This window comes from Haliotis rufescens, unplaced genomic scaffold (genome assembly GCF_023055435.1).
Source record: "Haliotis rufescens isolate VD_foot unplaced genomic scaffold, xgHalRufe1.0.p SCAF_13, whole genome shotgun sequence".
NCBI lineage: Eukaryota > Metazoa > Mollusca > Gastropoda > Lepetellida > Haliotidae > Haliotis > Haliotis rufescens.
Genome location: NW_025963813.1, coordinates 36,201,189 through 36,214,668, shown reverse-complemented (window position 1 = coordinate 36,214,668; position 13,480 = coordinate 36,201,189). Strand labels below are relative to the sequence as shown.

The following is a 13,480-nucleotide window of genomic DNA, read 5'->3' as shown; positions in this document are numbered from 1 at the left end:
TCTCCCATGCAGACGGAAGAGTCAGAATTTGGCGGCGTCGAGGTGATCGTTTCGCTGACAGAAACGTTGTGGAAAGGGATCAATCGGGTGGACCTAGCGCCATGATATGGGCAGGGATTAGACTTAATGCGAGACTTGGACCCATGTGCTTTCTGAATGTTGGTCAAGGTCGAGTACACAGCGTCACTGTTCAGTGGTATATCGACCAAGTGACCAGACCCCACGTTGTTCCATTTTTTGCAAATAAACAACACATTTTCCAGCAGGACAACGCTCGTTCCCATGTTGCCAGAGCTACCATGGCCTTTCTGCAACAAAACAACATCCGTGTTCTACCGTGGCCAGCCCTCAGCCCTGATCTGAACCCCATCGAACACTTGTGGGATGAGGTTCAAAGGCGTCTGCAATGTGCGCCCAGCTGCTCTGGATGTGTGCAGGAGGATCCCTAGGGCCTTCACAAATCGTCTGATCCACTCAATGTACAGGAGAAGTGTGGCAGTGAACGATGCTAATGGTGGTCACACCAGGTATTGACTGACATTTTGGGTATTGACCCGAAACTGTAAGCCCTTAACAGTTGAAAACAAAAATTATGTCATCTGCCTTTTTATCCATTAAACTGTCTTCAGTCAAATTTTTACCAATCTTGCCCTATTAGTATTTCTTGTCTTTACTGTTGAAAATAAATAACATGTATACTGCATACTCGACTTGCGTTTCTTTTGCGTGTGAGTATATTAAAATATAAAAATATCAATATTTTTTAGAGTTCACAATACGCTTGTTAATTAGAATACATATATCTTTGATAATGATTTCGCGTAAGCAGTGGCATTGTCGCTATATTGCATATTCCGTTGGTGAAGTGACACATTCATATCAGTTTGTGACGTGACACATACATATTCGTTTGTAACGTGACACATTCATATTCGTTTATAACGTGACATGCATATTCGTTTGTGAAGTGACACATACATATTCGTTTGTGACACATACATATTCATTTTTGTTTGTGAAGTGACACATTCATATCAGTTTGTGACATGGCGCATACATATTCGTTTGTAACCTGACAAATACATATTCGCTTGTGACGTGACACATTCATATTCGTTTGTGACGTGACACATACATATTCGTTTGTGACACATACATATTCATTTTTGTTTGTGAAGTGACACATTCATATCAGTTTGTGACATGGCGCATACATATTCGTTTGTAACCTGACAAATACATTTTCGCTTGTGACGTGACACATTCATATTATATAGAATACTTAAAGAGCTCCCTTGTGATACCAATTTTATGAAATGAATAAATTGTTCTGGTATCTGAAGAGCGAAACTTCGTCTATGAAGCCATGAAACTATGAAACTATGTTTCATATAATTGGCATTACACGGATCCGAGTTTGGTGTTTTATTTATTACTTGCCGCGTACTACTTTTCAAAAAGCCACCGTCGTGTGTAAATAGGCGGCAGAGATCTACGCTATGGACAGCATCACCCAATTGAGTTTAACAGAATAATCCTTCAAACACATTAAAAGTTGACATGCATTAATTGAATACCATACAACGGTCTACCTTTCGACTTCAGGTGTCCGTTCCACAAAGCTATCCTAACGCTAAGATGATTGTAACTCCCATACTTTAACATAAACTTTCGACTGTCGCTGCGCTACGATCGCTTTGTGGAACGGGACCCTGCAGAACAAAGTTTACAAATACGTCACCATACCATATGATGCAATTTGTGAAATTCTTATATTTATTAAAGTGATAACATAAGTAAGTATTTTGAAATACATTATTTGTAATAACAAATATAAACGTAATTAATAACATTTTATAATTATTTAATATTATATATACATAGATTTCAAACAAGGGCACTTGTTTCAATTTACTTGCCACATTCGGGTGCTTCCATATTGCGATTAATGAAACAAATTAGGAAACTGACAATACCAGCACTTCTATCGATTTGTTGACTTGAGATGCTGTTGGAAAGAAAATCAACTCGAGCTGAATGTTATATTATTTGGTTACACTGTGTGAGTGAGTGAGTGAGTAAGTATGGTTTTACGCTGCTTTTAGCAATATTCCAGCAATATAACGGCGGGGGACACCAGAAATGGGCTTCACACATTGTACCCATCTCAGGAATCGAACCCGGGTCTTCGGCGTGACGAGCGAACGCTTTAACCACTGGGCTACCCGTCCGCCCCTACACTGTGTGAAGAAATAAGCACATTGTAACACTGTTGATGCAATGTATATGTTTTTGAAACCTCGACGTCATCACAGTGCGGCACGGAGCTCTGTATAAAGCCAGCTGACTGTCAGGCACCATGAGGGTGAGAACTAGGGGCAGTAATGAGTATCCAAGTTGGAACGTGCTTACTACAATCCGAGTCGAGAATCGTTTAGGGCGCGCGTAGATGCCTACAGGCGGCCCCTTCCAATAGGTCTGTGCGAGTTTAAAGCTCGTCCTCTCCTACTATGGTCCAGTCTCACACGGCAATAGTACTGTGTGTATCCAACTTGACCACATCTCCAGCAAGAAGGCCCCATCGGATTCCAAGTTCTTGCTTCCACAGAATACTGTTACTTTGTAGATTGGTCGTCTGAATAACCTTGCTGATTATTCCACTGCTGGTTGTCTGTATAGTCTTCTTGAGTATTCCACTGAGAATCATATCTTGCTTGTGATTGACCACGGCCAGGGTTGCATGTCCAGTTATGATGTCCACGTGCTTGTTGTTTTAGTCTATTTCCCCTACCACGATAATATAAGTCTTCTCCTGTTGTACTTGCTTGTTTCATTCCAGCTACCTCTGTTGCAAGCTTGTTTAACATGGCATTTACATCATCCATTTCCTTCTTCCACTCAGGAGGCTGCTGTTCTGTGGCACTCTTTGCAGTGGCTGTGGTGCGTTTCTTGGCTCGGCAGAGCACAACTTGTCATTCTCAATTTCCTGTAGAGCTTGTAATAGGTCATCGAAGTTGTCCAGAGAATCAAACTTGTGCCCAGATATGTTCTTTAAGGAAGTTTTAAGTCTATAGATACATAGCCATGCGTGATTGAGTGCTGTGTGTTTGTGTGAAAGTATAATAAACTCTAGTGTGCTTATTATTAATTACGTCCAGTCCAGAGCATGTTCCACAGCATCTCATCTCCATCAATGTGTCCCTGGGTGTCCTTTATTGCATACGCCAACAGTTCCTCCAGGCGACAACCCCACATAGAAACATCTTCACCATCTTTCTGTTTGGCACTATAGAACTGGACCATCCTGGATTCCTTCCTCTCTGCAATATCAAAGATGATTTTCAATTTCCTTAGGAGTGTGGAGATATCACTTCCAGACCTCATGGTCACACCTATATTGGTGGCATCTCCCTTCAGTGAATCCCTAATAGCTTGAGTCTTGACATCCTTGGGATAGCTCTTGGATTCCAGAAGACTGTCAACGTGATACCTCCAAACATCATATGAGGTGTCCTTGCCATGCCTATCACCACTGGATGGGGGAATCCTAGGGAAACGTTGAGAAACAACTGAAGAGGATTGGGCAGCACTGCTATGTGCTTCTGGGGTAGGCTCTGTCTTGACAGTGAGGGTACCTTTTAACCATTCTTAAAAGTCTTCAGGTGTATTGGCTTTAGGTTTTTCCTTTCCGCGTTTAAACACCTCAAGCATGTTCTTAATTGCCTCATCTGTGAAATCCATGATGAGTAACGCAGGAATGAATGTCCAATATTAATTCACAATAGAGGGGAAGCAAAGCAGTTCTGATATTCACGCAACGATATCAACATTTAAACGCCAATATTCAAATCACAAAAATATCCAAGCCATAGACTAATAACTGACACAAGAATTGAATATGCAAATCAACCGTAACAGTCACATCATGAAAGCAACCACAAACACCTAAAACCTATAGAAATACCAGAAGCGAAAACAAACCAGAAGTCTAACCAGACCACAAATCAACTCAAATCCAGTAATCAAATCCTGAATTCTATCACCAGCTTATCCCGCAAAAGCACAAAATGACACCAGACAAGGAGACCAGTAGCAGGTACCAAGAACCAAAGTAATACAACAGCAAGATTGACCAAACGCAAGACTTATCACGACTACATAACCACTAAAGCAAGACGACCTCCATTTTCAAAACAGCTTAGTCTAATCTAATCTAGTTAATTCACTAATTAACTAATTTTGTTTAAATAAACCTAATTAATAACAAGCACACACGAGTTAACTAAAGAAAGAAACCACAGCACAGCTTAATCTAATCTAATCTAGTTAATTAACAAATTTTGTTTAAATAAACATAATTAATAATAAGCACATTAGAGTTTATTACACTTTCACTCAATCACGCATGGCTGTGTATCTATAGACTTAAAAACTTCCTTAAAGAACATATCTCGGCACAAGTTTGATTCTCTGGACAACTTCGATGACCTATTACAAGCTCTACAGGAAATTGAGAATTACCAGTTGTGCTCTGCCGAGCCAAGAAGCGCACCGCAGCCACTGCAAAGAGTGCCACAGAACAGCAGCCTCCTGAGCGGAAGAAGGAAATGGATGATGTTAATGTCATGTTAAACAAGCTTGCAACAGAGGTAGCTGGAATGAAACAAGCAAGTACAACAGGAGAAGACTTACATTATCGTGGTAGGGGAAATAGACTAAGACAACATCGTGTAAAATATACTCAACAACAATAGTTCCTTTGACACCAATATTTTAGTGTATTTTTCAAACAAGTAAAGTGTGGTTTTCAATATTGTAGTACATGTATAGAATCAAGTCACAAAAACGCAACTGCTATAGAAAAGCATGCATTCCATGCAAAACTTGACTTTTAGGCATGGCCCATGCATTTCACTACCCAAGAATGGGTATAAAAACATGTGCGTTAACAGGATTCCATATGCATTTTTAAGCATCGTGCTGACAACAACCACTCAGTAAAACAACAAATTTACGCAATTATTCAACATTACGAAATGCCAAGCCTGTCCGAAAATGAGCGTCTGCGAGCCATTGGTATGCTTGAAGCAGGATCGAGTTCACGTGATGTTGCAAGACAACTTAACGTCCACAGAAACATCATTTGGTGTTTATGGCAACGTTGGCAACAAACGAATGCAGTCAGAGACCATCCTCGGAGTGGCAGGCCATGCGTAACCAATAATCGGACTGGATTCGAACAACACACCTACAAAATCAATTCCAGACAGCAACAGTGACTGCAAGAAGCATCCCTGGCCTTCGACCAATATCTTCACAAACCGTACGTCGTCGCCTCAGATGTGCAGCGATTGTCGCCAGAAGACTCACCAGGCGTCCCATTTTGACAGGAAACCACTGTCAAGCACGTCTACAGTGATGCAGACAGCGTCTACGCTTGACGGCCATACAGTTGGGACAAGTTCTATTCACTGACGAGTCTCGTTTTCACCTCAGCCACAGCGATGGAGGCATTCGTGTGTACCGACGTCGAGGTGAACGTTACGTCAATCATTGCGTCATGGAAGATGATCGGTTTTGGGGCGGCAGCGTTATGGTATGGGGTGGGATTACAGCAAGACAGAAGACCCGTTTGATAGTGGTAGAGGGAAATCTCAATGGGCAGCTCGACTTGTTCAGAATTCCCTTCAAGAAAACAACGTGAATGTCATCCCCTGGCCGGCTCTCTCCCCTGATCTCTCACCAATCGAGCACATGTGGGATGAGATGGATCTGCGCCTTCGACGTCAACCACGTTTATAGGGACACTCCAGGAACTTCGAAACATGCTCCAGCAGATATGGACAGATATCCCACAGGACTTTGTGCGACGCCTGGTCCATTCCAAGTGACGAAGATGTGTTGTTTGCATCGCAACCAGAGGTGGACACATACGCTATTGATTTGTAAATTGACATTTTGGCATGTTCATGGTTTTTTTATGAAATCACGCATTTTCTGAAGTCAGTGTGGAAAATTAAACCATTTGAACACTTACAGGAGTCTTTTATCTGTTGCAAGCCGAAATTGTTTCATATATTTGGTAAAAAACATAACTGCATTAAATCTTATTCAATGTCACTAGAACTTTAGTTGTTCAGTATATGTTGATTATATAGTGTTGGAAAATGGAATTGAGGCAGACCCAAAGAAAAAAGCAAAGATCCAAAATTGGCCCACGCCAACAAGCCTAGAGGAAGTGAGAAAGTTTTTAGGATTTGCTGGAAGTTATAGAAAATTTGTAAAAAAAACTTCTTCAAAATTGCTAAACCTCTTTCAGAATTGATGCCAAAGACAAATTCAAAGAAATCAAGATCAGGGAAAGACAAAGTTAACAGAGAAAGGTGGGTATGGGGACCTGTTCAGGAAAAGGCCTTTCAAGAATTGCGAGATCATCTGACATCACCTCCTGTTCTTGGCTATGTTGATTACTCATGGCCATTTGAATTACACATTGATGACAGCACCCATGGACTTGTAGCTGTTTTGTATCAGCATCATGATGAATATCAACAAGTCATTGCTTATGCCAGCAGAGTCAGAACACAACTACTCAGCTAACAAACTGGAATTCTTGTGTTTAAAATGGGCTATAACAGATAAATTTCATGATTATTTGTATGGCCATGAGTTTTCTGTACTAACAGATAACAACCCACTCACGTATGTCCTCACCTGTGCCAAGCTAGATGCTACAGACCATAGATGGCTGGATAGCTTTATCTACTTACAACTTCAACATTGAGTATCGTCCAGGAAAGTCAAATGTTGAAGCAGACACACTGTCCTGACTTCAACAGCCATCTGTGATAACTTCAGAATCTGTCATTTGTAACATGACAACTGCACTCACTAAGATGAAAGTGTCTGTGTATCATCATCAGTTGTGGATGACTCAGATCTCGATATGACAGAGGATACCTCTTGGGAATACAGAATTGATCACCTTAAACAAGAGCTTTTCTAACTTCAGATTGTGTCGTGGAGCTCTCTACACGATAACATCAGTGGATGGAGAAGATTGCAAGCAATTAGTATTGCCAAAGAGATGTCGACAGTCTGTGCTTCATTGTCTTGATGATCATAATGGCCTTCCTGGATGAGACAGAACTTATTCCCTCATAAAAGAAAGATTCTACTTTCCAGGAATGACAAATGTCATCGAGAATCATGTACAGAACTGTGAGAGATGCCTCAGAAGAAAAACTTCAACAGCAGCGAGAGCTCGATTAGTCAGTATCAAAACTTCACAGCCTATGGAATTAGTTAGCATGGATTTCTTGACCCTTGAACCATCTAAAGGAGGACAACAACACATCATTGTTGTAACAGATCATTTTACACGTTATGCACAGAAATATTTAATAGAACACTACTTAACATGCTTGGGACACTTGATCCTGGCGGAAAGAAAGACTCATGTGGGCCCTTTTGTACATGCGTATAATTCTACAAGGCATGAATCAAAAGGATAATCCCCATTTTTTCTGATGTATGGAAGGCAACCCAGACTACCAGTTGACTTGGCTTGATTGAACCAAGTAACTCCAGACTTCAGCAAGCCTATGATCTTGCTTCTAAATCTGTAAATAAATCTCAAGCAAGACAGAAAGAGACTTATGACATCAAAGCTAGAGCAGCCATGCTGGAGGCGGGAGATCGGGTTCTGGTGAAAGTAGTAGCATTTGATGGCACGCACAAGATAAATGATAGAGGGCGTCTAAATGGGAAGAGGGCATCTATGTCGTTCTTAAACAACCGAACCCAGCTATTCCAGTTTATGTTGTCAGGAAGGAAAATGGAGAAGGGAAGACATGAACACTCCATAGGAATCTATTGCTTCCTATCGGTTCGTTACCAGTCCCAGACACACCTGTACCAGTTAACAGATCTAAACCCAAGGTGTCATTTTGGAGCATCTAACCAGAAAGTCCCTGAGGAATTGACCGCCATGGAGAGTTCAGAAGATGATGATGATGATGATTATGATGACGACACAATTGTACCGTTGACCTACCCAGACCTTTCAGTTTCAGTTGGTATACCAGCTGATAGGCCAATGGAAGGCGAGGTTGAAATTGATACAGATACCGTTCTGGAAAGGGATCAAGGTTTAGTTAGAAGGTCACGCTGCTCAGGAAGGTCACATAGAAGCAGCAAACATAATTCAAATTCCAGATGTTCAGGGAGTTGAACCTAATATAATGCTCCGCCACCCGATGCAGCTTCGGGAACATCGCCACCTGATAGACTTGTATCCGAAAATCGTAGGAGGAGGATATTGCCAACCCTACCTCTCTGTAGGTCACAGAGAGCAAAGATACCACCAGGTTGGCATACCAGTGGAGACTATGTCATGGCAGTATCTGCAGATAAGAATGAAGAATGCATCTCTCGGGCGGATTACCTTAGCTCACTCATAGCGAAGAGGATATTTTCCCAAAAAGCTTCAGATGCTCTAGTGGAACTTGTGACCGGAAAACTTTCAAGACGAGGACGACATTAGTCAGAAGGGGGAAGTGTGTTACAGGGATAAAATCATTTTTTCTCACTAGTACCATTTACATTTTATTATGCATTTTATATATGTATATAGGGTTCTTCAACAGACTACTGCTTGTTTATAACAATTGTCGTAATTAGTTGACTATCTATCTCTATCTCGAGTATAATACTCTCATAGCTTTAACAAGTTATAGGGTCAGTTCATTCTTATTTTAAGGGTAGTCAGGTTATTCCATTTTAGTATTATTGTTTCATTAGTCTTGATCAAAGGAGTGAAGGTTAATTCTTTGTCTTGATTGGTGATTTTGAATATCTATGTCACCAGCCATCTAAACACCTCTGACCATAGTCACTATCACAGCACTGCACCACAGTACAAGTTCACAGGTTAGTTAATATTGTTACTTACTAAACTTAGTCTAATGTCTAAAAGTATATTAATCTTAATGATTGAATTAAATAACTTACAGTAATTTAATATTTGTGATATTGTAAAAAGTTCGTGATTTATGAGCATCAATGTTATGAATGGGTTCATGAAACAATGTGTTAGATTTCAGTGTAATGGCTTTTCAATATTTCAATCTAAATGCATATTTTAAGCTTTATCTGTATGATTATTATCTGATATTAATAATCAGGAATACTGTACATATGGACAAATTCTATTTAGGAAATATATATGTTGCCCAGATGCAACTGTCATACATGCATATATATATATGCCTTTTTCAATTACACCTGTATAAATGTTTCGTGTATATAGCTATTCTTTTATAAGTTAACTTGATTAACTTATTATGAAATTCTAATGCTGCATATCATATATAGATATGCAGGGATTTGACAATAAGTTTTTAATTGTCCTTTATCCAATATTTTATTGATTTATATATTTATGTTATAGATGTGTTTAGGAATACTAATTGCATATTTTATTGTTATTACAGAGTGTCATGTAACAGCCACGTTACATAACAAGAATAAACAGGTGTCTCACACACCGCAGGCTTGGTCCTCATTTAGCCAGACCAGCAGAGGCTGCAGCAATTACATACATGACTTTCCAAACAGGACATTGGTATTACATACATGCCATTCTATACAGCACAGTGTTATTGCATACATGCCTCCCTGTACAGCACAGTGTTATAACATACACGTCATTCCGCACAACACAATGTTATTCCATACTTGCGTTTCCAAACAGCACAGTGTTATTACATGCATGCCATTCCATACAGAACAGTGTTATTACATACATGTGATTCTATACAGCATAGTGTTATTACATAGATGCCATTCCATACACGACAGTGTTATTACATACATGCCTCTCCGTACAGCACAGTGTTATTGCATACATGACTTCCCAAACAGCACAGTGTTATTACATACACGTCATTCCGTACAGCAAAGTGTTATTACATACATGCGCTTCCATACAGCACAGTGTTATTGCATTCTTGCACTTCTAAACAGCACAATGTTATTACATACATGCCTCTCAGTGTAGCAGTTTTATTACATTCATGCATTTCTGTACTGGGCAGTGCTATAAAATACATTCATTTCCATACATCCCAGTATTATTACATACATTCCTCTCTGTGTAACACATTCTTGTTGCATATATGCCTCTCCATACAGTACAGTGTAATCATCCCTTTCTATACAGCTCTGCATTAACTCGTCACACGGTAGGCCATGGGTTCGAATCCCTACATGGGTGACTGGTGTCGCCCGCTTTGATGCAGGAATAGTGCTAATAGCGGTGTAAACACTCACTCACTCACTCACAGAACATCATCGGTTAAAAAGACAGAGAAAATAGTTGTTTTAAATAGAATGTAGAAAACGGACCACCAGGCGAAAAATAAAAATAAATGAGAATTATCTCCCTTAGGCTTATTACAACAATCAATCATCGATGTTCATATTGTTGTAGTACAAACCATTTCAATGCTTCAATCATCTTCGTCACAATCTATAAATTAGGAGATAAACCTACTATGTTTTGAAATTTGATGTAGTCCCACTGTAGACAAGATACCTCTTTATTTTAATATCTACTCTACAGTGGGACTACATCAAATTTCAAAACACAGCAGGTTTATTTCCATTCTACCCTGACGGCAACAACGCTTTGAAAACGGCGCTCTCTTGCAATGCGTAACAACACAGGCACACAGGTCCGCAATCTTAGATCATTCCGAAAAGTGGTCACAGGTAGTTATATATGTTACAATTATTACTAAAGTTGAAGATTTAAAACACCATAGTCGTGAGTAGTTCAAAATAAGTGTTCAAAATTTATAGTTTTTCAAAAGGAAGTTAACAAATAACCCCCCAAACCTAGTCCAAAGACAAATGTTTTAATTTCTTTCAACCTGTTCTGCACTTTCATTTCTTAGAATTATGCGAGGGAGGTATGTCTTGGAAATCGAACATGCCATTTTCATTGTAGGGGTGACAGGTTGAAAATATAGTTTTTAAAATGTTAAACGAATATATTTCTACAACAAACTTCATGAATTAACATTCCATTCTGCATTTAACATGTGTAACTCTTATTAGTTACTTAGCAATTACCCTTAGATACTTTAAAAAATCAAAATAAATGCCTCTCCACCCCGAACTTGAATGTGGCAGAACTTGACCTACATCACGGTTACTCACACCTCACAACTGTCAATGGCTGACGGTGTTGTGTTTACGTTTTGTGCCTCAGACAAGTTACACGAGCAAGATGACAACACCGATCTTTGATGTGGTTCAACATGAACCTGTAGATTTTACTGGGAATGAGCCTGCTGGTACAATGCGATTGCCAATGGCTGTTGACATGGTTGAAGCCGCTTTTTCGGCTGCAGACGAGTTGGCTATTTTGACACAGGAACCTGTTAATTTCAAGATTTCACAGATTCAAAGCCAGAGTGTGAAAGCAATGAGACCTTTATGTCCCAGAAATAGTGGTACGTGTATAATTTTCTTAATTGTGCGTATTCTGAAATGAATTTCATTAAGTTTGATAAGCGTCAACTTCAGTGATGTCAGGACATTGTTTTCGTGGTGATCTTTCGAAACAGGATTTTAACTCAGAATTAAATACTGTTTTTGACAGATTTCACTATATGTAGTAAAGCGTTCACTTTGATAACGTATGAAAATAATATATCAAACGAAATTTCAAAGAATTGAAGATGTCCTTTGGTGTACTGTTTCATCCCTGGTACAAACACATCTCATTCAACACCTACAGGTAAATAATACGTCTTCTGCTTAAATTGTCAATAAAAAACATAGAATAAGAATAACAGAGCAAACGAACCGAGTCGAATGTTCATTTGTATTGAACGTAAGAATGCTACCTGTCAACACTGTTATCTCTTAAATTTGGATCTAAGGTGAAATAATCTGGAATTCTCACCTGGTCTTCCGTGGTACGTATAACCAGGTGCGAAATACAATCCTACAGGTTCACCCAGGGGGCAGATACAGTCCTGGGTGGCCTGGTTGAAGAAGAAGTTACTGACACTGAATCGGTGGCAGAACAACAAACACTCCACCAGACTGGTCGCATTGACACGTCGTCTTATGCCTTTCTCGATCCACAAGTCCTGGTAGAAGTCGCATTCATACATAGTATTACATTGTGTCAAAGTGATTCTCTGACCAGTGGCCATACCGATTAACAAAGCAGCTGCCCACACGGTCCAGTATCCGGCCATCATGTCTGTGGGTAGTTCCAGCTGGTTCGTCGACTGAACGTCACTCCTGCTACCTGCAATGTTCTCTCAAAGTCCTCTGAATCACGGGCATCAAGTATCGTCTCCAGGATACACTTGGATGATCTAACTGGTGCGGTGTTACTGTGGTCATACCCAGGCTCTTTACCAACAGAGTAAGAATGGTTACATTATTAACGTGTTTCACCTATTGGCTGTTCAGTGTTTTCAGATTGCTGGCATGCTTCTCTGATTGGTTGGAACTTTCGATTGACGTTACCCTACATTGGTTACCCATGTGCGAAATCGTTAGTTATAGTTCAGGCAATGTCTTCTTCTATTGCTTATTACAAGCTGAATGATGCATATTTAAGTAGGAATACTTCACAATGTTCGTGTGGATGATTATCGACATTTCCGTTGTGGGAGATGAGCTGGGGAGAGGCATAACCAGAGACATCGATGACGGGTACAAGACATATGCAGTAGCTGATGAGATGAGCTGAGATGGCCTTACGGCGGACGCTTGGTACAAGATAGAAGAGAAATACTGGAGCTGCGTTGCTATATGAACATGAACATTAGAAATATAATCCTGTACCATATTTTTGATGGTACAGAAGCCAGCACTATTCCTTCAGGTATTCTGATGTATTATGATATATATATATACTAGTACCTTACAAGACAGAGAAATTAACGTTGGTGTACATATTTTCACATCTGACCTGTGAACTGTTTTTTTTTAAAGATACGATGACAAACAATTTAAAGGGGTCGACAACAACACAATAGAAGGATGCTGAACTTTAAGTTTATCATTATTTTGGGAGGCACCATAGGACAATCTCTAAATCAGTCATGTTTGTATGTTGTGCAAAGAAGATGATGGCAGTACACACGCATCATGATCTCTTTGAAGACGGAAGCATGTTCCGCTCCACGATGCCAAGGTCAGTTAAGCTCACACAATGCTGCTTCCTCCCCTACTGTGTAAACATCCCACACTACGATGCTTCCTCCTCTTCAGCATATGCCAGCAACCACTATGATGCTTTCTCCCCAACATAGGTAACCCACACTACGATGCTTCCTCCCCTACTGGGTATGCAAGCCACCACTACGATGCTTCCTCCCCTACTGGGTATGCCAGCCACCACTACGATGCTTCCTCCCCAACTGGGTATGCCAGCCACCACTACGATGCT

The 13,480-nt window shown here is 40.1% G+C and overlaps 1 protein-coding gene across 1 annotated transcript in view; it reads right to left on the bottom strand.

Moving 5' to 3' along the window:
• The window catches only part of LOC125378736, a 44,194-nt gene extending 31,779 nt beyond the window's left edge, over positions 1-12,415 (bottom strand). Inside the window, exon 1 of the mRNA XM_048394691.1 lies at positions 11,975-12,415. Coding sequence (XP_048250648.1) covers positions 11,975-12,278 — 304 coding nt within the window. The 5' untranslated portion in view covers positions 12,279-12,415. The remainder of the gene's footprint in view (positions 1-11,974) is intronic.
• Between the last annotated feature and the right edge of the window lie 1,065 nt (positions 12,416-13,480).